Source organism: Castor canadensis, chromosome 17 (assembly GCF_047511655.1).
Source record: "Castor canadensis chromosome 17, mCasCan1.hap1v2, whole genome shotgun sequence".
NCBI lineage: Eukaryota > Metazoa > Chordata > Mammalia > Rodentia > Castoridae > Castor > Castor canadensis.
The window spans coordinates 21,277,356-21,300,124 of record NC_133402.1 but is presented as its reverse complement, the minus strand read 5'-3'; the positions used below and the strand labels follow the sequence as shown (position 1 = coordinate 21,300,124).

Sequence of the window (22,769 nt, the reverse complement as noted above, 5' to 3'; positions counted from 1 at the left end):
TGTGTCTCAGTTTCCTCATCTGTAGGTGAGGGATGGTGTTGGAGTCCCACTAGATGTTGTGAGGGCCAAGCTCACTAACCTACAGGAAGTTCTTGAGACACATCCCTGGCGCACAGTTAAAGCACAGTTCATCTGGCTCATGCTGCAGCTTGCCAGTGGCCCAAGCTTGGCACCGTACCTTCGTGTGACAGGTGCAGAAACAAAGGCCTAGAAAGTCCAGGTTACTTGTCATCTGTCAGTAAGGGACAGAACCAGGATGGAAACACAGATTTTGGGACTTGGAGGCCTGTGTTCTCATGTACTCCCCTAGTGGTGCACAGCTTCAGGTGTATAAGGGCAAAGGCTTGAATATCAAAAGGAAGAAAAAATGGCCACTCCCCCACTTAGGTTGACACTTGTTCACCTGGTAAAGCTGATTGTGGAGGACTTGGTGTTGCCGATGGCCACTGAGCCAAGGTATGTTGGAGAGCAGGGCTGGCTGCAGCCTGGCTGACCTGCAGTGCTGCCCTTGGAGTCCCCCATCTCACTTTGCTTAAGGCTGTCCCTCTCTGCTGCAGCACATCGGCTCTGTGGCTGCCTCCCTCATCCAGAGGATGCTACAAACAGACCCCACCGCCCGCCCCACCATTCAGGAGCTGCTGGACGATGAGTTCTTTACCTCTGGCTACATCCCTGCCCGCCTCCCCATCACTTGCCTCACCATCCCTCCGAGGTTTTCCATCGCTCCCAGCAGCCTGGACCCCAGCAACCGGAAGCCTCTCACAGTGCTCAATAAAGGTAAGACATGGCTTGGGAGACATGACTAAATAAGATAGCCCAGCCTAGGCTTGAAGTGCACATGCAGTTTCGTCCCTGGTCCCCAGAGCAGAATGGTGTGGAGTGGGACTCATCCTTGAGTCCTATCCCTCGCCCTGCCACAAAGGATTGATCTTAGTGTGATTGGATCAACCCAGTGGGTCCAAGGAGAAAATGAACTGAATGGCAAGCCTGAAAAATTCTCTTGATTCCTTTAAAAAGTCCCTAACCTTGCTCTTGTGTGGTTCATTGAAATAAAAATTGCAAAATTCCAAGCATACCACAGAACAGAATGCAGTTGGGTCCTCCCGTGGACTCACCAGACTCAACAGTTACCAAGATTTTTGACTCATTTTCTTTACTCCTTATTGTTCCTTTTGATGTTTTAATTCTTTTTTTTCAGGTTTTTCTTTTCTTTTTTTTATTTTGCGGTATGGGGTTTGAACTCAGGGGCTTCACCTTGAGCCACTCCACCAGTCCTATTTTTGTGATGACTTTTTTTGAGATAGGGTCTCATGAACTATTTACCTGGTCTGGCCATGATCCTTCTGATCTCTGACTCCTGAGTTGCTAGGATTACAGGCATCGGCCTCAGGATTTTTTTCTTATTGATGTATATTAATCATACAAAGGGGTTTCATTGTGATATTTTCATACATGTACATATTATACCTGGACCTATCAGTTTTTTCCACTTTCACCCTTGTTCTATGCCAGGACCCGATTCAGGACCCCACATGGCCTTTAGTTAACCTTGTCTTCTTAGTCTCCTCCAGCCTGTGACAGTGTCCATTTTTCCTTGTCTTTTGTGACTTTGGCACTTGTGAAGAGTACTGCAGTTATTTCTTACAATGCCCATCCATTTGGATTTGATGCTTCTTCATGGCTGCATTGAGGTTCTGCCATTTTGGACAAGAATGCCACGGAAGCGATGTGCTGTTATTAGTGTGTCATCTGGCGCGTGGCTGAGTTTTCCTGTTACCTCTGATGTTAGCCTTGGTGACTCAGTTAAGAGGCATTTGGTGGACTTCTCTGTTACTATTCCCCTTATGTAACCAACGTATATTGAGACTGTTCTGTTTCTTCTCGAACAGTCACCAACTAGTCTTAGGCTTGCATTTTGGTGCTGGGGAACAAGCCCGGGGTATTGATGGTTTTTCTCTTGTCCTCCCTCCTACATTTTATTAATTGAAAGTCTTCCATGATGAAGAGTCGTTCCTTCTATCTAGCCTGTTTGTCGGCGATTCATGTCAGTCATGGGCTCATGGTTTTTTATTTTATTCTTTGGGTTATAATACTATTTTAAGGACTGCTTTTTACTCTCTTGGTTTTGATTCTGAACATATAATAGTAAAAAAAAAAAAAAAGTCTTGTTATGGATGTTTCAAGCCTATGCAGAGTAAAGAACTGGATGGCGACCCCCCTGCTACCCTGTCCCTTTTCAGTAGTTATCAGCATTTGGCCAGGTTTCTTTTTAGGCATTTCACCTCTACTGTGTTTTGCTAGGGTATTTATTTTGGTGGTACTGGGGTTTGAACTCAAGGCTTTGCTCTTGCACAGCAGGCGCTCTACCGCCTGAGCCATGCCTCCAGTTCACTTTACTCTGGTTATTGTGCAGATAGGGTCTCTTGAACTGTTTGCCTGGCTGGGCTCATACCATAGTCCTCCCAGTCTCAGTCTCCCAAGTAGCTATGATTACAGGCGTGAGCCACTGATGCCTGGCTTTGCTAGGGTTTTCAAGTTAAATTTCAAATAGTTTATTATTTCACACTTAAGTTCCTATGCTTATGGCATAGGATTTTTTTGAGACAGGGTCTCACTTGATCCTCCTGCCTCACGGTCCTGAGTTCTGGTTCTACCGAGCCTGGCATGAAAACCTATTTTAAGAAAAAATTTCATATTATACAAGGAGAACTTAGCATATTGGTAGAGGAAAAATTAAACATTTAAGCATAAAGAAAAAAAAGATCATCCATGATTCTAATGCCCCAATATGTTAAAAATTTCACTGGCTATCTTTTTAGACTCTGAAGCACCTTTTGGGTAGAAAAACCTCTTGGGTTTTTATTTAAAGCCTACGGGTATGGTATCACCTTGCTGGCAAGCTGTGATCCACCTGGCCCTCCCAACTTCCTGGGGCTGAACATGCCATTAATCCTTTGCTTGAAGTGGCTGGTGCCTTCAGGCAGCCTCCTCCAGTGACAGGTTGGTCAGAGGCCTATGTGCATGAAGTTCTGTGGCCTCACGGTGCACATCACACACGAGCATGGCAGCTGCTGCAATTATCACCTGGCACTGACTCAGTTTCCTCAAAGCAGTGGTAGTTAAGAGCTGTTCTCTGGCAAGAGTGCCGGCTGTGCCAGACAGTTCTGTGTCCCCTTGCCTATTTCTGTGCCTAACTAATGACCATGTCATCTCCTTAGGCACAGAGAACCCCATGCCTGAGCATCCCCGGGAAAAGGAGGAAGTAGTGGTTCGAGAGACAAGCGAGGCAGTGGAGTGTCACCTTGGTGACATGGTGAAGCAGTTGCACAGCGTCAATGCCTCCAAACCCTCAGAGCGGGGCCTGGTGAGGCAAGGTGAGCAGGGCAGGGCCTGGGTGTCTGGAGAAGGCAGGGCCAGTCTGAGACAAGTGTTAGTGGCTTGTCCAGGCCCCTGTCTCCTTCATGCCTTTGGTTTCCCCACTTCATGTAGATCCAAGTCCAATTGTGTTAGCCTGACTTCCACAGCCCTCCATGGGTGGGCCTTCTTTCTCAACTGTCTCTTCTGCTCTACGAGAACTCCATCCTTTAGGTGGCTCATATGCAATCAGGGATTGTTCACGCACTGGGTAGAGCGATTTGGTGTATTTGGAATTGTCTCTCTGCTCCTAGTTCCTTAATCCCTTCAAACTGGAGCACTGGATAATCTCTCAGCCCTGACTCTTACCATGATAGGAGCAACTTGCAGGGTTTGTCCACGTGCATTCTGATTTATCTTTGTCCCTATGATACATGTGTAAGCTCCAAAAGCCAGGGATTTTGTCTCTTGCTCAAGTGCCTGTGACAGTGCCTGGCGCACAGTAGGTCTTGGCCAAACAGGTCAAGCAAAGGAAGAAGTGAGCTGTGCTTGGTGCACCGTGCTTTGACTTTCCATTTGGATGTCTGGGCTGGTTGGTGACAGAGCCTCTGCTGTGCTCTTCTCTGGGCCCCAGGCTTCTTGGGGAGCCCTACCAGGATCCCAGTGTTTCCCTGGTGGACCAGAGGGAGAGGCTGGCCCCCCCAATCATCTCTCTTTCTGTTGCAGAGGAGGCCGAGGATCCTGCCTGCGTCCCTATCTTCTGGGTCAGCAAATGGGTGGACTATTCAGACAAGTATGGCCTTGGTATGTTCCTTCCAGAATGAGGGATGGTTTCAGGGTGGCCAAGTGACCTTCTAAGTTCTAGACGCTGGCATTCTGTGGCTCCCAGGTCCTCTTCTCTCAACACTCTGGTCTCCATCCAGGGCCCCCAATTCCAGCCCCCTATTCCCTCCCCTTTCTGAAGTCTCTCTCCACCTCCTAGGCTATCAGCTGTGTGACAACAGTGTGGGGGTGCTCTTCAACGACTCCACCCGCCTCATTCTCTACGATGATGGCGAAAGTCTACAGTACATAGAGCGGGATGGTACCGAGTCCTACCTCTCTGTGAATTCCCACCCCAGCTCCTTGACAAAGAAGGTGAATGCTGGCACCCAGCGGGGTGGGGTGGGATGGGATGGGACACATGACACAAGTGTCCTGGGAATGGGGCTGTGCCAGGTCTCAGGTCCTCATTCTGGGGTTCTCCTTCCCCCACTTTGCAACCAGATCACCCTCCTCAAGTATTTCCGCAACTACATGAGCGAGCACTTGCTGAAAGCGGGTGCCAACATCACGCCCCGGGAGGGCGATGAGCTGGCCCGCCTTCCCTACCTGCGAACCTGGTTCCGCACACGCAGCGCAATCATCCTGCACCTCAGCAATGGCACCGTGCAGATCAACTTTTTCCAGGTGGGCTGGGGGGAGTGAGATGCATGGGTCCCTGTCCAAGTGGGCATTTTCCAGGGATGTCTTCCACACACTAGCAGCTGGGTGGGAACTTAATCTCCCTCCTTCTCTCCTAGGACCACACAAAACTCATCCTGTGTCCTCTGATGGCGGCCGTGACCTACATCGATGAGAAGCGGGACTTCCGCACATACCGCCTGAGCCTGCTGGAGGAACATGGCTGTTGCAAGGAGCTGGCCAGCCGGCTGCGCTATGCCCGCACCATGGTGGACAAGCTGCTGAGTTCCCGCTCTGCCTGTAACCGCCTCAAGGCCTCCTCCTAGGCCCCTGCCTCGGGACTGGTGCCCCTTTGCTCCCTGGCCCTAGTGGGCCCCCATGGGTGGGGCGGCTGTAAGTTATTTTGTACATGTGCGGGTGTGGCTTTTCTAGCCTCTGCCCCGGCCCTTGGCACACTGTTTGAATTGTACAGAGTATTTCTATTGAATTCGGGACGTCCCCTTCCTTGGCTTTATACATATTAAAGATTTATGAATTTTTTTCCTGTTTAGTATTTCCTTGAGGGCCTGGGCTTCTGGGTTTGTTCTGCTCCAGCAGCTACAGGTGGCCAGGCCACTGCTGGTTCTTGAGCCTGCCTCTGTGGTCCTGGCCACCTTGGCTCCCTGTGGCCCCTATTGGGGCTCCCTGGCCTCAGAGGCCTGTGGGTAGTAGGGCAGGAAAAGGCTCTCGAGGGCACAGCTCCTCATGGCGCGGTGAGTGTGGAGAAGCAGCTGCGGGAAGCGCTGAGTGAAGTACTGGATGAAGCTGTCTGGGACTTGGCCCAAGGCCTCCTGCACCTCTGCCGGGAGCTCCCTGTAGTGGTGCTTCTGAGGGAGGGCAGAGCAGGGAGCCTGGCTCAGTTGGGGCAGGATCTCCTCGAACCCATGCCCCAGGGGCCCTAGAACACACCTTGTTCCTTATGGCACGGAGCAGGTCTCGCACGGATGTCCCCTTGTACGACCGGAACCTTCTCAGATCTGTGGGTAGAAATGGGCTGCAGAGGTATCCCCCCGCTGGGTCCCTTCAGTCCCCCACACCCAGGCCTATCTTGAGCACAGCATCTACCTGTCTGCAGTGGCACGGAGATGTGCTTGTACCAGTTGTCTCGGATCACCTTGTATCCTCCTGCCTCCAGTGCCACCACCAGTGGCCCCTGCTCAGATTCCTTCTCCAGCCAGTCACTGACGTCCTAGGGCCCCACACAGCTCCTGAGCCTTGTGATCAGTGCCAGAGGCCCCAAGGCCAGGAGTGTGTTGTGTGGCTTAGGGGTGTGCAGCAGCAAAAGGCCCTTGGGTTAGGGTGACAGGACCCTTGCTTCTCGGGGACAGCAGCTTCTCTGTGTCATGCCTCTGTGACACTCAGCACACAGGAAGAAGCACTACTACCTCCATTCTACAGATAAGCAAACAGCCTCAGCACAGCCTCTTACTCAAGGTCATGCAAATGGAATGAGTAGGAATGGGTACAGCGTGGGTGACAATGCAGGTGGCAAGGTGTGGGGTGTATTTCTGTGCAAAGGGCAACTGAGCTGGGAAAGCTGGAAATGACTGACCCCTGAGTGCCAAGATGGCAGAGACTAGGAATCCAGACTTCTGGCTTTGACAAGACATGCACTTGGGATACTTGGGAGGCTATTCCCAAGATCTCCCTCTGACCTGGAAGAACTGGAGCTGCTTGGCTCGGCTCCAAAAGAGGGGGTGGGCCAGCACCTGGCGTGCAGAGGGCCTGGCCTGCGGCAGTGGGCTCAACATGGCTTCCACCAAGTCCCTGGCCATGACCTGGTCTGGAAGGTAGAGGAGAGATGGTTCGTGCCTGCTGGCCTCCCTCCCTCCTTCCTTCCTCCCTGCTCTGCTGGCCCAGCTGGCCCTCACCATGGGCCTCTTCCTCCAGGTGAGCCAGACAGGGAGCACCTTCCAGGATGTTGGCCTGGCGATAAAGACTCTCCCCAAAGGGGTGGCTTCCGCTGGAAAGCACGTAATAGAACACGCAGCCCGCGGAGAAGATGTCCACGGCGCTGGTCTATGGGGAGAGTCATGGGCATGAGAAGGAGGAAATTCCCCTGGGACCAGCCAGAGCTAGGGGGTGATTCAGACCAGAACTTAAGGACACTTCCTGGGCGCCATTTTTGGCTCTGGACCCCTCCCCTCTGCACAGGTGGAGGCGCCAATGGTTGCCGTCCCACACCTTTGCCCTGCGTTGTGCTTCTGGTCAGGTTTCATAGCCGTCACAAAAATGAGAAGCTGGGGGAGTGGGGGGCGTGAGGCAGTAGATGGGGATGAGGACTTCACAGGCAGCTGGTCCCTAGCTCTAGGTAGTTGTCACCAGTGGGTACTGCCAGGTGGCAGAGCTGATGCATCTGGAAATCCAGGTTTTTATGTGGAATTTCCCCAATGTCAAAATAAAAATTCAGGCTCATGACTTCCTTGTATTTAGTCCTTGGGTCTGCAGGCCACACCTCGGAGCTTTCTCCTGCAGTCAGGAGAGGGAGCAGCTCTGCCTAGTGACTGTCCTCTTATGATGGTCATCCTATGGCCACAGCCTTAACTTCCAGCCGCACACTCAACGGGGTCATGCTGCTCTCTGCTTAACGATGCCCCTCATTTCAGCTGATTCTCCCTAGAGCCCCACACAGCTGAGGTTTTCAACCTTAGCTCCACATTAAAATCACCTGGAGCTGAAGGTCAGGACTACCTTGTGAAGGGCCTGCCGTTTTTTGTGGGGCTTTTTTGTTTTGGAAGACAGGGACTTTCTATATAGCCCAGGCTGGCCTCACACTGGTGATCTTCCTGCTGCAGCCTCCCGAGTGCTAGGATTACAGGCATGCATTTCCACACCTGATTTTTTTTTTTCTTTTTAAGTTTGTGAAGCACCAGTGGGCATTAGAAATCATCCTCTAAGCCACATGAATGTACTGCAGGAGGAGCTGCCCCGTTCACTGTAGCAGCATCCCTGGCTCCAACCAGGAGATGCCAATAGTACTCCTGTCCTAAGTCAAGACAACTAAAAATGCCTTCTGACAATGTCTCGTGTCCCCTGGGCTGCAGAATAGCTCCTGATGGAGAACTGCTGCTGTAGGTAAGAAGTGACAGGTCATCCCTCCCTCCCCACCCCCAGCAGATGAAAAATGGGCCTGGATGAGTGGCTCCCAGCCACGTTTATGGAGCCTCATCCAGAGGGAACTGGGGTGGTGGGCAGACTCACAGGGCTGTCCAGGGGCAGGAGCTGTAGGAGCTCAGGGGCCATCCAGCCTTCTGTGCCAGGGATGCCCGAGTGGAGGCTGAAGCTGCAGTGGCCAGCAGGTAGCTTCTTGCAGAGGCCGAAGTCTGAGAGGACAACTCTGCCTTGGCCCTGGCTGTCTGGTCCAGTGATGAGAATGTTGCCGGGCTTCAGATCCCGGTGCACTGTGGGGGGAAACGGGGAGGGATCTGTGGCAGGTGTGGGGACACTGGGAGCTGAGGATGGGAACGGGACGTGGTGTGTACCTATGTGCAGGGAATGCAGGTGAGCCAGACCAGACATCATCTGCTGCAGCACCATGTTCGACTCCAGGCCCCAGTGTTCCAAGCTGGGGTTCTCCACGTACTAAACAGCAGGGAGGGACCGTGTTGCTATCTGTCCAGAGCCTCCCACCCTCCCTGAGTTGGCAACTCACCTCCTGCAAGGAGGCCCGGCAGAGCTCCAGGGCAATGTAGTGGAACTGGGGGCTCCGCTCCGTGCAGAAGTAGCGGAGCACGTTGGGGTGCCTGTCAGACTCTTGCAGCAGCTGGACCTCCCGCCGAACCAGGCCAAAGCACTCCCGGAGGAGGCGCTTCACAGCCACTGCCCGCCCCTCAAACTGTCCCCTGGGAAGGGGCAAAGATGGAGGGTTCAGAGAGAGCAGATAAAGGAAGGGATGGGAAATAGCGAGGGGTCAACCTGTCCCCACCTCGGGGAGTCTGAAAGAATGGCTTTCCAAGGGGAAGTGGCCAAAGGGCTGCAAGGGCCATGTTTGCAGCCTGCACTCACCGGAAAACGAAGGTCCCACCTGCACCTCGACCCAGCACATCCTGATGGTTGAAGGAGATCTTCCCCACCACTGTGAGCTGCTCAGCTAGGGAGAGGAGGGCAGTGGCGTCTCATGCTTGGTGCCCACAGACGCCCTCCTTGGTCCACCTCTGCCAGTCACATCTAGGCCTAGTCCAGACCCACCCTCCACCTTCACCTTCTTCCAGACTGCCAACCTTCCATGCCTAACCTAGTTCCATGGTGAGAGGGAGGGCCCAGGCCCCAGCCTAATGAGTCCGATACCTGGTACTGCTCTGACCGTGCGTACACAGGCAAGTCACTGAACCTCAGTGACCCTGGCTTTCCCATCTGTGCTAATGATCCCGAATCATGTTAATGTGAGGATTAAATGACTAGATGGAAAGAGGGGTGGGTGTGATGTTTGCTGTATGATCTTGTTTTTTAGCAGTACTAGGGTTTGAACTCAGGGCCTCGTGCTTGCTAGGCAGAATTGCCCTACCACTGGAGCCACTCCCCCAGCCCTGTTTTGTGTTGGGCTTTTTTGAGAGAGGGTCTCACAAACTAATTCCCTAGGCTGGACTAGAACCGAGATCCTCCTGATCTCTGCCTTCTGAATAGCTAGGATTACAGACGTGAGCCTGGCTGATTCTGTTTTTTGGTATCTCCGATTCAGGTGTCCTTTCCTTCTTTCCTCTGTCACCCCTCCCTCCACCAGTTGTAACTGAATCCTTTTGTGGTTGGATTGGCTTTAAGTAGGAAGGGAAACTTGACAGCAGGAAGCATGATGGCAGTGAGCAAAGTTGTAGAAAAGACTAGGCAACTGGGCATGCTGATGCACACCAGTAATCTCAGCACTCGGGAGGCTGAGCTTGGAGGATCAGGAGTTCAAGGACAGCCTGCACTACATAGTGAGATCTTGTCTCAGAAAGGATAAAAATGAAAGCAAGACTGAACTGGTGGGGGAAGCAGTGGGCATTGGAAATCTACACTGCCCCAGTTAGTTCTAGGGTGGCAAGGAGCCCCCAAAGGCCTGGCTTTCTTGTTGGATGGGTGGGACTGGCTCAGGCCAGCAGGTTTGGACAGTCACTGCTCCTCCTTTTGAGTAGCCCACTAGAGACTTCTCTTTCTGGCCCAAGCACCATTGGCAGGCTGTGCCCTGTTCAGCTTCAAGGGGCAGTGTTCAGATAACTAACTGCATATGGCGCCCCTAGAGCTGTGCAGTACAGAGCCCGAGCACATTCTACTTAGGAAGGGCTGCAGGCTTCAGTCTCTACCACCAGCTCTAGGTAAAGCAAATGGAAATCAACATTAGGGGTCCTCTAGAAAAGCATCCAGTTGTGCTCTGTGGTATTTGTCTCAACATTCACTCTGACCTTGATTGAGGGTGCAGGGTCTACACTGGACTCAGTAGTGCATGGTGGCACGTCCAAGATGGTATTGCAAGCATTCCACCCCCACTATCTCTCTGGCAGTTGAGAGCAGGGACACTGTTGGTTGACAACCTAACAAGCCCTGACTCTAGGTGAGGTTCTTGCTTCTGGGCCCTCCTTGTACCACTCACTCTGTTCTGCCTGGATTCCACTCCCTGTGCACCTGTCTTTCCATTCTCAGTGCCTTTGTGTTGGTGGTCACTGGCAAGAACTTGTTGGGTTAGGTGTAAGGTCAAACTCTCAATGCTGGATAGAGGCCAACCTTAGGCCACAAAGGCCTTTAATGCAGAAATAATGTTGGAGGAGGCTCTGTGTGAACACCCAGGCATTTGCCAGTCTTCTGCATCATTATGATGAAGAGACAGCAATAAGTTATAAAGTAATCAAAAGTAGTCAGGTTGGGGGAAAATGCCATACAGGCAGAATTAACATTAGAAATCCCAAGATCAAGGGCTGGAGGCATGGTTCAAGCAGCAGATCACCTGCCAAGCAAGCGTGAGGCCCTGAGTTCAAACCCCAGGGCTCCCAGAAATCCTGAGACCACGTGATGCATTTTTTTTCTGTTTCATTTATACAGGTGAGAGAACCCCTTAGTTACTCACATTTTTCACAGGTGTTTGTTAGTGTTCAAACAGGGACAGTATCCCTATTGGTCTTAAGAGCACAACACCAGAGTCAGCTTACCTGCCCTTGAACCCCTGAGCTGCCTAGGTGGTGGAGAAAAGTGTCACTAAGCCTTTCTGCCATTGCTTCTTCCATACAAGAGGCATTACAACAGCGTCTGCCTCATAGGAATGTTGTGACTATTGTATGTGTTCCTACATGCAAAGTATCTAGAGCAGTGCCTGGTATACAGTAAGCACTATTTAAATGCTTGCTGTGGTTCAGGTTTGGTTGGATCCACTTGCCATTGAATATATGATGCAGTCAGCCATCCTGAAGGATGCCCAACCAAGCCCGTGTAGATAGAGAGTAGGCTGTGACTCCATGGTAGACTTTGTAAAGCACAGTAACGTCCATGAGGACTGTCCCTCCCCCGCCAAGACAGGAGGACTCAGATTTCCAACATGGGCGTTCCTTAGCTGAACACAGATGTCCTAAGACTAGGACAGGCTGCCACAGGTGATTATTTTATTTATTTGTTTGTTTTTTGGTGGTACTGGGGCTTTGCACTTGCCAAGCAGACTTGCTCTACCACTTGAGCCATGCCTCCAGTCCTTTTGGCTCTGGTTATTTTTGAGAAAGGGTCTTGTGTTTATGCCCAGGCTGGCCTGGACCATGATCCTCTATTTATGCTTTCTGCATAGCTAGGATGACAGGCACACACCACCACGCTCAGTTTTTTATTGACTGAGATGAGATCTCACAAACTTTTTGCCTGGGCTGGCCTTAAACCTCAATCCTCCCAATCTCAGCCTTCTGAGTAGCTAGGATTACAGATGTGAGCCACCATGCCCAGCTTGCCACAGATGATTTTGATACACTGGACTCCAAACATTGCCACATCAGATGAGCAGGTCCCAACCTAACTGTAATGCTGCCTTTTCCTCACACCTGCTTATCATGCATTTGTTCCCTGACTCTCTATGAGGAGAGCTGCTTTAGAATCTCCAGTTGCCAGGGTCAGTCACTGATTGTACAGGTACTCACTGAGCCCTGCTCTGGACTGAGGGGTTGCAGGAGCAGGTGAGACAGGACAGCAGTGTCTACCACTTCCTATTGGCTTACCTACATGGCTGCTTTGCTAGCTTTCTGTGTCCACCTGGCCTAGCCATGGGCATGAGTTTGCAGCCCTCCTTTCAGCTTCTGGAAGGTGTACCCAGCTCTCATCTCCGAACTTTTTTTTTTTTTTTTTTTGTGGTGGCACTGGGGTTTGAACTCAGGGCCTCATGCTTGCTAGGCAGGTGCTCTACCACTTGAGCCACATGCCAAACCCCAATCATCCCCAAACTTTTGTTTGTGCTGTGTGCACCATGTGGAATGGTCCCACCCCACTCTTCCCGCCTCACTTGGGCCATTCCTTCATTTTCTTGAGTTCTTGGCTTATACATCATATCTACTACACCTTCTGTGTTCCCAGATCTGGGCTATGTGCCTCTTCTCTGTGTCCCCATGGTTCTCCACATGAGCCCACACATCATAAAGAATTTTTATTAAATCACAGTATTTGTTCTCTCTTGGTTTTCTGTAGAGGCCATGAAAATGCCCTAGTAAATAGTTTACACCAGGCACAGTGGCTCACACCTGTAATCCCAGCTACTTGGGAGGCAAAGATGGGAGGATCGAAGTTTGAGCTACCCAAGGCCAAAAAAAAAAAAAAATTAACAAGACTGTATTTTAAAGAACAAGCAGGTGTGGTGGTATGTTTCTATAATCCCACCTGGAGGTGTAGGTAGGAGGATCACTGTCTGAGGCTGGCCCTGGGCAAAAGATGTGAGATGAAAAGGGCTGGTGGAGTGGCTCAAGTGGTAGAGCATCTGCCCAGCAAGTGTCAGGCCCAGAGTTCAAACCCCAGTAATGCCAAAACAAACAAACAAACAAAAAGTTTGCTAGCATTTTAAACAAAGTGAAAGAAATATAAAGGTTTCCTTTAAAAGACAGAAGAAATCATATATATATATATATATATATATATATATATATATATAGGTGGTACTGGTGTTTAAACTCGGGGCCTCACACTAGGCAGGCACTCTACTACTTGAGCCACTCTGCCAGTCCTGTTTTTGTGTTGGGTTTTTTGAGATAGGATCTCGTAAACTGTTTGCCAGGGCTGGCTTGGAACCACAATCTTCCTGATCTCTGCCTCCTCAGTAGCTAGGATTACAGGCGTGAGCCACCAGTGCATGGTTGGAATCCAGTGTATAGAATTTTGTTTCATTTTTTTTCCATTGAACAAGGTACAGGGTTCTCTCTGGGCTGATCTGCCTTATTTTCTTGGGCTCTTGTCCTTGAAGCACTGCCATCACTCTGACTCTCCCTGTTGTGGATAAAGACTTTTTGGTATTTTACATAACAAGGTGTCTTGCCTGAGCCAGACCTGGAATTCAAGGTCCTCCTTTTTCCTCCTTCATTACTGTCTCAGGACGACTGATGCTACCTACTGACTTAGGAGGGAACTGAGTTGACTTCTGGGGAAGGAATTCCCATCGCATCAATGACTGGGGGGCAAGCGAGCAGGGGTAGTGGGGACCTGCAAGCCCTTTGCCAAGAACCACCCTGGAAAGGCTGGAATTGCGGTTGTGTACAGAAAGACAAGCAACCCTGCTCCAAAACCAGAAAGTCCTGCAGATGAGAGTTTCGGGGTGCAATGCTCCCATCTGAGTGGTAAAATGACAAGAAAGGCAACACCTCAGGGTTCAGGCATCTCTGCTGGGTCTTTACACAAGTTGACCCTGGGCTGGGGTGTAGCTCAGTGGCAGAATGCCTGCTTTCTTAGGCCCTGAGTTTGATCCTCAGCATCAGGAAGTGAAAAACCAAGCTGACCCCGAGGAAGAAGCTGTTTCCCTCTTAGCAGAGGGCTGTGGCAGAGGCACTCACAGGCAAACACAAGGCAGCTCTGGAGCGCTGAACCAAGTGCACGGCTGACTTCAGCCTAAGTGAGCTGACAGTAGGGGGCTGAGGCATGAGGAAGTGGGTTGAGCAGCAATGAGGTGGTTCCAGCTCACCGAGACCTAAGGCACCAGTCCAGCCCAGAGCCAACACAGCAGGCGAAGGAGCCGGGACTCAGCCATGAGTGCAATGCAGAGACCCGGGAGCCTCCCCCAGATGCCAGAGGGTCCTTGAGAGGGTTGTGATATGATCAAATTGAGAAACTATGAAAGGAATGTTAAAAACAATCATACCTGGATAACTTACTATTATCATAACTGAATATGATATTATTTTAACAAAATATTAACAATGTTAGCTAGGTATGATTTAACAATAAGGATGATAGAAAGCTCTCACAAGGAGGTGGGGATTATTCCCACTTGACAGATGAGAAAAACTGAGGCTCAGAGGAATTAAGCACCTCATCAAAGTTAATAGATAGTGGAGTTTGATGTACATCCAGAATCCTTAAAAACAGCCACGATGATAACATGACAAAAGACACTTCTAGAGTGCTCAACCTCACAATCCACCCTCTTGTTATCTTATTTAGGCTTAACAATCTCACTTTCGTGGTTTTAATAAAGTGACTTTGAAATTAAGTTACATCTGCCCCTCCCTCTTCTCTGACCCTGACTCCACCTGCATGGTTCACCCAAGCTCACCTTCAGGGTCACAGGGTGGCTGGATTTGTTCTGAGAAGTCTCGAAGGCTCTTCTGGCCCCGTGGGATGGACCCCAAGGGCTGGACCTGGGCATCCTGTGTGATGTCAGAAGGGCCTGCAGGTGCCGAGGGCATTTGGGGCTGCTTCTCCGCCAGCTGCTGCTGCAACATGAGGGCTTAAGAGAGCTCAGTCCTAGCCAAGCCTGCACCATGATGGGCCTGCGATGGTCTCGTATACCACGTATACCACAGCCTGAACGTACAGAGCACAAGCGTGGGAGCTGCGGGAGCTCCTGGGGAGAAGGCAAAGGGGCAGTCGGAGCAGGTGAGGGAGGGAGCTGCTGAGTGGCATCGGAGGGAGGAGCAGAGTTTCCTCTTGAAGACCCTGAGAGAGTCCTGAGGTCAGGGTGTGGGCTTACCTGTCTCATCAGGAGGAGAAGCCAGCCTCCCAGGAGGATGGCTGTGAAGCTAGCTGCCAGCATGTCTTGGGATCCCAGCCCTGAGTAAGAATCTGAGGCTTTCTCTTCAGGATTTGGTTCTGGGTCCCAAGACTCCTCTCGGCTCAGGCTCAGGAGCTGGGGACAAAGAAGCTTTCACTCTTGGTTCTCCCTCTATCATGGAACTCCTAACACTTCCTCATCACCCAGTCCAGGGTCCAGGTTGGCTGAAGGGCAGTGAGTGGTCTGCATTTGGTGGGAACCATGTTGTTCTCCATGGTACTGACATGGTGCCCGGGAGAGTGGTTTTCCAAACCTAGCAGAGGACAGCATCTCCTTTGTGGGGTGTTACTAAAAGCACAGATCTCCACCTCCAGAAATTCAGAATTTTGTGGGTCTGGAGTGGGCTTCCAGGTGGTTCTCATGAGTAATCAGATGTAAGAATTATTGCTTCAAGGCATGGCTCTTCCTTCTGACCTTGAACTACTTACTAGTGCTTCTTAGCCAACCTTCTCCCAGGAGAGCATACTTTTATAGTTTTTCTGTTTTTGATTTCTTACTTGATGAATATTTTACAATGTTTACATTGAAGAAGAATTACAGAATAAACTGTGAACGAGGCTTCATGATTTAGGTCACCAATATCTTTTTGACACTTCTGGCAATAGCAACAGTAAAATGTTTCTCTTCTGGGAACAGATGTGAAATCAACTGGCCCAGAACCTAGCAGCCTAAGGAAAAGGCCCAAGGGCTGCTTGGTCCCACCGTACCCTCTGCCCTTCCAGCACTGACCTCCAAGAAGAGAGCCGGAGGATGGCTGCTTTCTGGGGGTCTCGTCTCGGCAGTCCTACTCCCTGGAGTGGGGCGAACCCTCAGCATGGTGGTATGCAGGACTGGGGGTGGTTCATGGTGTCCTAAGTGGCAGGGACAAAAGTCAGAGGGTTGACAATGACTTCAGCCTTCCAACTCAGAAACTTCATTCAAAGGTCATTAATCTTCCTCTACTCCAAATTTGAGCCAGGGACCTCACCAATGAGCAGCCACTGGCTAGGGAGGGCCACGCTGCCTGAGGGGTATCTGACGGCAGTGCTGGGTGAGCCCTCTCGCTCTCCTGAGACTTGGAGTGTCACCTCATCTGTGGTGGGGCCATCTGCAGGGGCCAGGGTCAGTCCACGAGGCTATGTAGAGGATGAAGAGCCGTGAGTGAAGGGAGCTCCTCTCCCACTCCACCCCTTCTGCTAGCCCACTCACAGACCCCCACTCACCACTAAGGCCACCCCTGTGTGCACTAGTGCCTTAGAGACATAGAAACCAGCTTCGTCTTTACCCACATACAGCGTCATCCTACAGGAGGAGAGGAAAAGGAGAAGGATGGATGAATGATGGTGGGGGGTTTCAGTTCCCATGCCCCCATGTAGTCTCCTTCCAGGGTGACTCTGCTTGGCCATGTGACTTGCGCTAGCCAATGACAATAGGAGATATGATGCAAGCAGGGCTTGAAAAGTGTTTTACATTGAGGCCCTGATACCAGTACGTGAGGAGTCCAGTTCTCAAAAGGCATAAGAGACCTGGTGGAGTAGAAATGAACTGTGCTATTTGACAACACTTGGGGCAAAGAGTCCACCAACTATGAGATAGTGGTGAAGCCAGTCTAGCTTGTTGGTGCTACCAAGTCACCAGCTGACCATTTCTAGTCCTGGAAAATTATTTTGTTTTGTGACTGCGTCTAGCTATGTAGCCCAGGCTGGTGACCCTCTTATTTTAGACCCCTGAGTGCTGGGATTACAGGAATCCTGGGGGCATTTGGAGGGCACAATATATGTATATATAGTGTATGATATTTATAAATACTATACACAATATATAATACACATATATGTATAATGTATATATATATATATAATATACACTATAGATACATATTTTTCAGTAGTAGGGTTTGAACTCAGGGTCTCATGCTTGCTAGGAAGGCACTCTACCACTTGAGCCACTCCACAGCTCTTTCCCTTGTGGTGGATTTTTTCAAGATAGGGTCTTGCAAACTGTTTGCCCAGCCTGGCTTCGAACTGTGATCCTCCTGCTTTCTGCCTCCTGAGTCACTAAGATTACAGGCGTGAGTCACCAGTGCCCGGCTAGGAGGAAACAATATTTTGACACTTGGTTCAGCCATCTTGCAGGTCATGGCTGAATATCCCTTCTGGCCATTAGCTTTGGGCCACACCATCTCCAAAGGGTCCCTCCCTGGGCCCCTGGTGTGGACACCTACAGAAGGTGGGTGTCCAAAGCAGAGAAGTGAGTGCCTGTGTCCTGGGGAGCCGAGACAGGCAGTCGGATGTGGCCCCAGCGGAGGGCGAGGAAGTGCAGGGTGTCCCGAGCTAGTGTGAGATGTGGAAGCTGGCGCAGGCCGTCCTGGTACCAGGTATAGATGCCCATCACAGGCACACCCAAGTCCTGTGTCCACAGCACTGCTCCACTGCCTGGGTCCACAGTCAACAGCAAGCCCATCCCACAGGATGTTAGGTGACTCATGTCTGCCGAGAAAGATGGCTGGGGAGATGTTAGACAGCTGCCACAAGAGGCTCCTGGAAGCATTTGGGACGGATGGTCCCTTGGGGGTGCAGAGGCCAAACGTGAGGGGACCAGTCATGTCATCCACAGGAATTCAGCTGTGGGGATCAACCTGTGTCACTTGAGAGAGTGGACTTAGGCTGTGAGGAGTCAGTCCCTGCCAGACTTATGGTCACTGGGGTGAGTCAGTCTTCATAAGCCTGGAGGCCTGAGGGTACCTGGGAGTGCGAAAGTACCACTGCAAGTCACTGTGATGCACCTGGGTTACCTGTGTGGGGCTCAGGCAGAATGCTGGAGCCAGGATCTTAGAGGATCCCTAGATGCACCTGTGAGGTCCTCCAGGAAATTGAGGGTGGACGGGTTCCTTGGGAAATGGTCACTTAGAGTCACCTGCAAGGGTCACTCAGCACCCAGGGCTCAGTTAGGGCCTGTGGAAGTTGCTCAGGACACCCTGGAGTTGCATGGGACACTTGGAATGTGGGGCTCACCTAAGGCTAGGTTGGGGTGATCTGGAGTGCAGGCAAGTTAGGTCACTGAGGCATTCTGAGGGTAGAGGAGGGTCAGCCTGGTTTTGGGGGCTGTGTAGGGCGTGTCATTTGGCACGTGATGGAACAGATGGGACAGCATGGGGGTGGGACTTGGTCATGGGTGCCACTCAGGGCTCTCTGGACTGGGGACCTTGTTCCAAGATGGGGCCAGAGAAAGGTGGTGCTCACATTTCCCAGGGGAGCCATCCATTGGGGGTGCTGAATAGCGGCGGTAGGTGGTGTTCCAGCGCAGGGCCGGGGCCCTCGGGTTGTGCATGGTGACTGTGTATTCTGGGGATCACCAGAAGCGGGGTTGCCAGGAATACCCCTGCAGTGCCTCCCCCCTGCCACCCCAAGGGCTGTTCATCTTGTAGGCGTGGGGACTCCCTCTGCACCCAACCTGAAGGTATGATGACCACTACAGAGCATACACCAGGCCTGCCTTGTTTAAATTTCCAAACCCTCAGCCCCTTGTTCAGTGTTCAGTAAAATATATGTTGATGACTGATAGATTGACTAGCCTGGATTCAACTTGGATAGCAATTTCCAGGCTTGGGTAGAAAAAAAGGGGGCTTCCCAGAAGCTTGGGGAACACTGGGCTCTGCCTGACTTACGTGTTCGGCCAATGTAGAGGTGGGGGGTAGAGAGAGCCTCTGTGGTCAGTGTCGTCTGAGTCTCCCCTGACTCAGGGTCCACAACAAACCAGGCATCCTGCTTCCTGCCTGCAGAGGAGGAAACGGCCAGCTCTCAAGACGGTGTGGGAGAGGGCATGTGTCCTGTTGTACCTGTGTCAAGCTGGCCTGTCATGATCCAAGTTCCCATCCCTGCTGACTGGGCCTGGACCCCAAAGGCTGGAGAGATGCTCACCTGTATAGAAGACTCCGTCAGAGCTGCGGCAGGGAGAGGCGTGAACCAGCTCCGGGATGGTGAACGGCAGTTTCTAAGGAAAGAGAACAGGTTCAAAAAGGAGTAAGAGCAAAAATCCCATAGCACCCACTGTGGCAGGCACTCTTCTAAGGGTTGTCCATAGCAACCTTTCCATTAGGCTCTCATGATCATTTCCATTCCCCAGCTGGGGAAGAACTGGAGCTCAGAGGTGTTCAGTAACTCAACTGGTACCACACAGCTAGCAAGTGGCACAGCCAGGGTTTGAACTCAGGACAGGCTTCAGAGCCAGTACACTTCACGACTTTGCTACATAGCCTCTCAAGGAACTGTAGAAAATTCTACATCCAGTGCTAAAATGCCACCCAATTCACTTGATCCCTACCTCAAAAGCACACATGAGACTTCAAAATCATCAATCACCTTGAGACTCATCTGTCCCCAAGAAAAGGGGACTCTCCTCCTCTTTTCTGAGGGAGATCCACTCCCCATTCCTTTCTGCCTTGCTCTCTCCCTGGAGTTAGAATTGTCTGGATTCTGTGAGTGGGAGCTTTCTGTTGGGTTTGGATACTGAGGACTGGGTGAGATCAGGATATGTAAGCCCTGTTGCCAGTCAAACACCACCCCACTTTCAGAAACAGAGCCCTCTAGCTGACCAGGAGCTGACCATAGATGCAAGCTCAATCCATCCAGACCAGCAGAAGAACTGCCCAGCTGAGCTCAGCCTAAAACATCATCTCACCAAATTTTGAGTTGTTTGGGTTTTAAGCCTTTGAATTTGGGGGCAACCTGTTATTTAGCAAAAGCTAACTGATGTATAGGTCTTCCCTTATCGCCCCAGAATCCTGGAGATGCCCCCACTATACCCCCAAGGCTGGACAGCCAGCTGCTCTGCAGACACAGTCAGACTCCTCCTGCCCTCCTTTTGAAAGACAGCATTCCCACAATGCCCCGACTCCCATCCTCTGCAGGACATCCAGAATTCTGGCCACACTGCCCCTCCCTCCCCTGGTAGATGCTCTGGCTGATGGAGGCCTGGCCCTTGCCTGCCCCTGACTACTGTGGAAAACGTACCATTAATCCCTGTTGTTTCTGGGTCCCCATGATGTACAAGCTGCCATCGGCTGGGTCTGAGAGAAAGGCTGTTCTGTGGGGCAGAAAACACAGGAGACTGGGTGCATTCCTTGGTTTCATGACGGCCCTATCCCATTACCTTCTCAGCTAGCTGAGCCTGTCCTTGTGTGAGACACCTTGGAGCACCAAGACTCTCTCCCATGTCACCTCCAGTCCCAATTCTCTTCTTCCAACATGCTCTCGCTCCTCCCCCCACCCCAAAAAAACCCACACACTCTGGCCAACCACAGCTCTCCCTTCCTTAGAAGGCCCCAGGTTCACTTACTCTGTGACGTACATTGGTCCTTGCATGATGGGATCTGTAGGTATAGGACAGAGAGCATGAGTCCCCTCCAGACTCTCATTAAAAAGCACGGGGGCATACCGATTGTTTTCTGTGTGCCAGACCTGAAGCCCAGCATGTGACAAGAATACAATGTAATCTTCCCAAGAATTCTGTGAGGTGGGGTCATTATTACCCTTTGCCACATTTTATAGGTGAGGCCATTGAGGCTCAGATAGGTGCAGTGATTTTCCCCAGGCCACCCAGCAGGCAAGTGGTGAAGCTGTTTAGATACTGGCTTGTTGGTTTCTAGTGCCCATGTTCTTGTCTGCTGTGTCAAGGTGACTCCTCTGCCATCATACTCAGGGCCCAAGGAGGGAGAAATGGCCATCCCCTGCTCACCATCCTTCAGCGTCCACTTCAAATCCCCTGTCTGCTTACTCAGTGCGTGGAGACTTCCGTCCAAGGTAGACACGAGCAAGAGGCTCTCTGGCCTGAGGGTCTGCACCTGTGGTAGGAAGTGATGTCAGCCCTGGTCGGGGGGCACCTTGCCCTGCCCAGGCAGGGCTGACAGGGACTCTTCTCCTCCCAGGGGACAGAGAAGAGGAGGAAGGGTGGCCACAGCCACCAACTCCGTGACCCTGTGGGAGTTACGGTGGAAGCTGAGGGTGCTGGAGGGATTTGGCTCCCACTGAGTCTAAATTCCCACTTCCTCCCCTCCTCCCGAAAGTTCTGATTTTCCAAAGAAGACTGAGGCTTTTACCAAAGGACCTCGCTGATCCTTACAGCCTCCCTGCCAGGTTGGAACTATGAGTGTCCCCATCGCAGGTCGGGGAGGCTGAGGCTCAGGAAGATTAGGAAGTTGGCTCAAAGTCACATGACGAATAAAAGGCACAACGGGGACTTAAGCTACCCTCTGACTCCAGTGCCTGGTCTCTTTCTCCTTAGTCTGCTTCTTTTCCTCGCCCCTCTCTTCCTCCCTAAACTTGCCCAGCAGCTTTTGGTGCCAGCCTCCAGTGGTGCCCGCGAACCTCAGCTGGGGGTGGGGGCGGGCAGAAGGAAGGGAGGCCGGGACTCCCCTTACATCTGGCCCCTGCTGAGCCAACTCGCCAGCTCTGCCCCTCCTTTAGCAAACAGGGTGAGGCTGAGCTCACAGCAGGAACCCTAACATCCGGGTGCCACATCCTGCTTCAGGACCCTCGGGTTTGGAGCTGGGCCCAGGGTGTTGGTGGAGAGTCAGGGAGCAGCCCCTCTTTTCTGGACCTCAATTTTGCCATCTGCAGCATGGTAAGAAGGAGGACAGGCCAGTGCCACCTGGCTGCCCACTGCTGAATTTGTTTAGTCCATCAAGGTTCAAAATTTTGTTTTTCATTCACTGCCAATTTTTTTAATGGGAAGATTTCACTTTTTAAAAGTCCAGATTTTTCAGCCAGACACCAGTGGCTCATACCTGTAATCCTAGCTACTTGGGAGGCTGAGATTGGAAAGATGGAGGTTTGAGGCCAGCCCCAGGGAAATAGTTCCTTCATCTCCCAAATAACCAGAGCAAAATGGACTGGAGGCCTGGCTCAAGCGGTAGAGCACCTACTTGGCAAGCATGAAACCTCAGTGTCACCAAAAGAAAAAAAATCCAGAATTTTCTAATTGTTCTTATTTCTAATTTCTCTGGAAACACCAGATTTGGCTGAACAGGGCCCCAAGTTTTCCTTGCAACCATGTGTTGGGAGGAGTTGGGGCGCCTAATCTACCACCACAATCCCTTTGGCTCTGTGAGCTCTGGGGGCTCCAGGGTAGACAAGTGGATTCTGGGCCAGGACGCGAATGTCACCTGGCTATCTTTTTGTAAGACGGGACTATTCGGCCCCAGGCAGGGTTAGATCCCATTCTGCACCTTAAGCTCATTTATCCCAGAGCTCCTGACTGGGGTCCTGGCATGGAGCAAGGGGGCGGTCGTGAAGCGCTGAAATTGTCACACTTCGCGTACGCAACTTCTCTGCAGAGGACCCTTAAGTTGATCATATTTTTTAAGGGAAGTCGGGACCCCCATAAGTTTTCAGAGGCCTGGCTTTACTACCAGCTGCCCCGGGCGCTCCGCCCGCCTCCCTCCCCGGCTGCGCCTGTCCACGCTGGCACCGCTCTCCAGCTAGAAGGTAGCAGGGACAGGTGGCAGCTCCCCAAATTTAGGAGGTTTCCGCTCGCCAGGGCCAGACTTGGGGTGACCCGGGCCGAGGAAGGGAGGGAGAGGCGCTCCCAGTGCCCGGCTGCACCCCAGTGCCCCAGCGCCCCAAGTCCCCACCCCCGGCTCTCACCTGTGGCCCGAGCGTCCCGAGCAGCGCGGCGATCTGGAGCCGGAGCCCGAGCGAGGGCCACGGCCGCCACCCCCGGGCCGTGCTCGCCATAGCGTCGTGGGCAGCCGCACGGTTGTCCC

General features: G+C 51.8%; 2 protein-coding genes across 5 annotated transcripts in view; one reads left to right on the top strand and one right to left on the bottom strand.

Moving 5' to 3' along the window:
* Plk1 (polo like kinase 1) overlaps positions 1-5,340 on the top strand; it is a 12,044-nt gene extending 6,704 nt beyond the window's left edge. The window contains exons 5-10 of the mRNA XM_020184447.2: positions 558-777; positions 3,219-3,374; positions 4,081-4,158; positions 4,337-4,491; positions 4,621-4,803; positions 4,917-5,340. Coding sequence (XP_020040036.1) covers positions 558-777; positions 3,219-3,374; positions 4,081-4,158; positions 4,337-4,491; positions 4,621-4,803; positions 4,917-5,123 — 999 coding nt within the window. The 3' untranslated portion in view covers positions 5,124-5,340. The remainder of the gene's footprint in view (positions 1-557; positions 778-3,218; positions 3,375-4,080; positions 4,159-4,336; positions 4,492-4,620; positions 4,804-4,916) is intronic.
* Positions 5,284-22,769, bottom strand: Ern2 (endoplasmic reticulum to nucleus signaling 2). Of its 4 annotated transcripts, XM_074059477.1 has the most exons (23): positions 22,651-22,769; positions 20,744-20,849; positions 20,345-20,378; positions 20,020-20,092; positions 18,928-19,000; positions 18,675-18,782; positions 18,250-18,351; positions 17,232-17,496; positions 16,231-16,309; positions 15,996-16,143; positions 15,758-15,879; positions 14,948-15,103; positions 14,531-14,672; positions 13,621-13,622; positions 8,842-8,921; positions 8,489-8,678; positions 8,319-8,418; positions 8,038-8,237; positions 6,708-6,855; positions 6,492-6,619; positions 5,902-6,025; positions 5,746-5,813; positions 5,284-5,663 (listed from the first exon to the last, which is right to left on the bottom strand). In XM_074059477.1, the coding sequence occupies exons 1-23, from the start codon at positions 22,738-22,740 to the stop codon at positions 5,469-5,471; spliced, it is 2,733 nt and encodes a 910-aa protein (XP_073915578.1). In that variant the 5' UTR covers positions 22,741-22,769; the 3' UTR covers positions 5,284-5,468. The 4 variants fall into 4 exon arrangements, with proteins under 4 accessions (XP_073915578.1, XP_020040033.2, XP_073915577.1 ...); XM_020184444.2 differs by lacking the exon at positions 13,621-13,622 and having other exon boundaries at positions 8,842-8,926; positions 14,531-14,690; XM_074059476.1 differs by lacking the exon at positions 13,621-13,622 and having other exon boundaries at positions 8,842-8,926.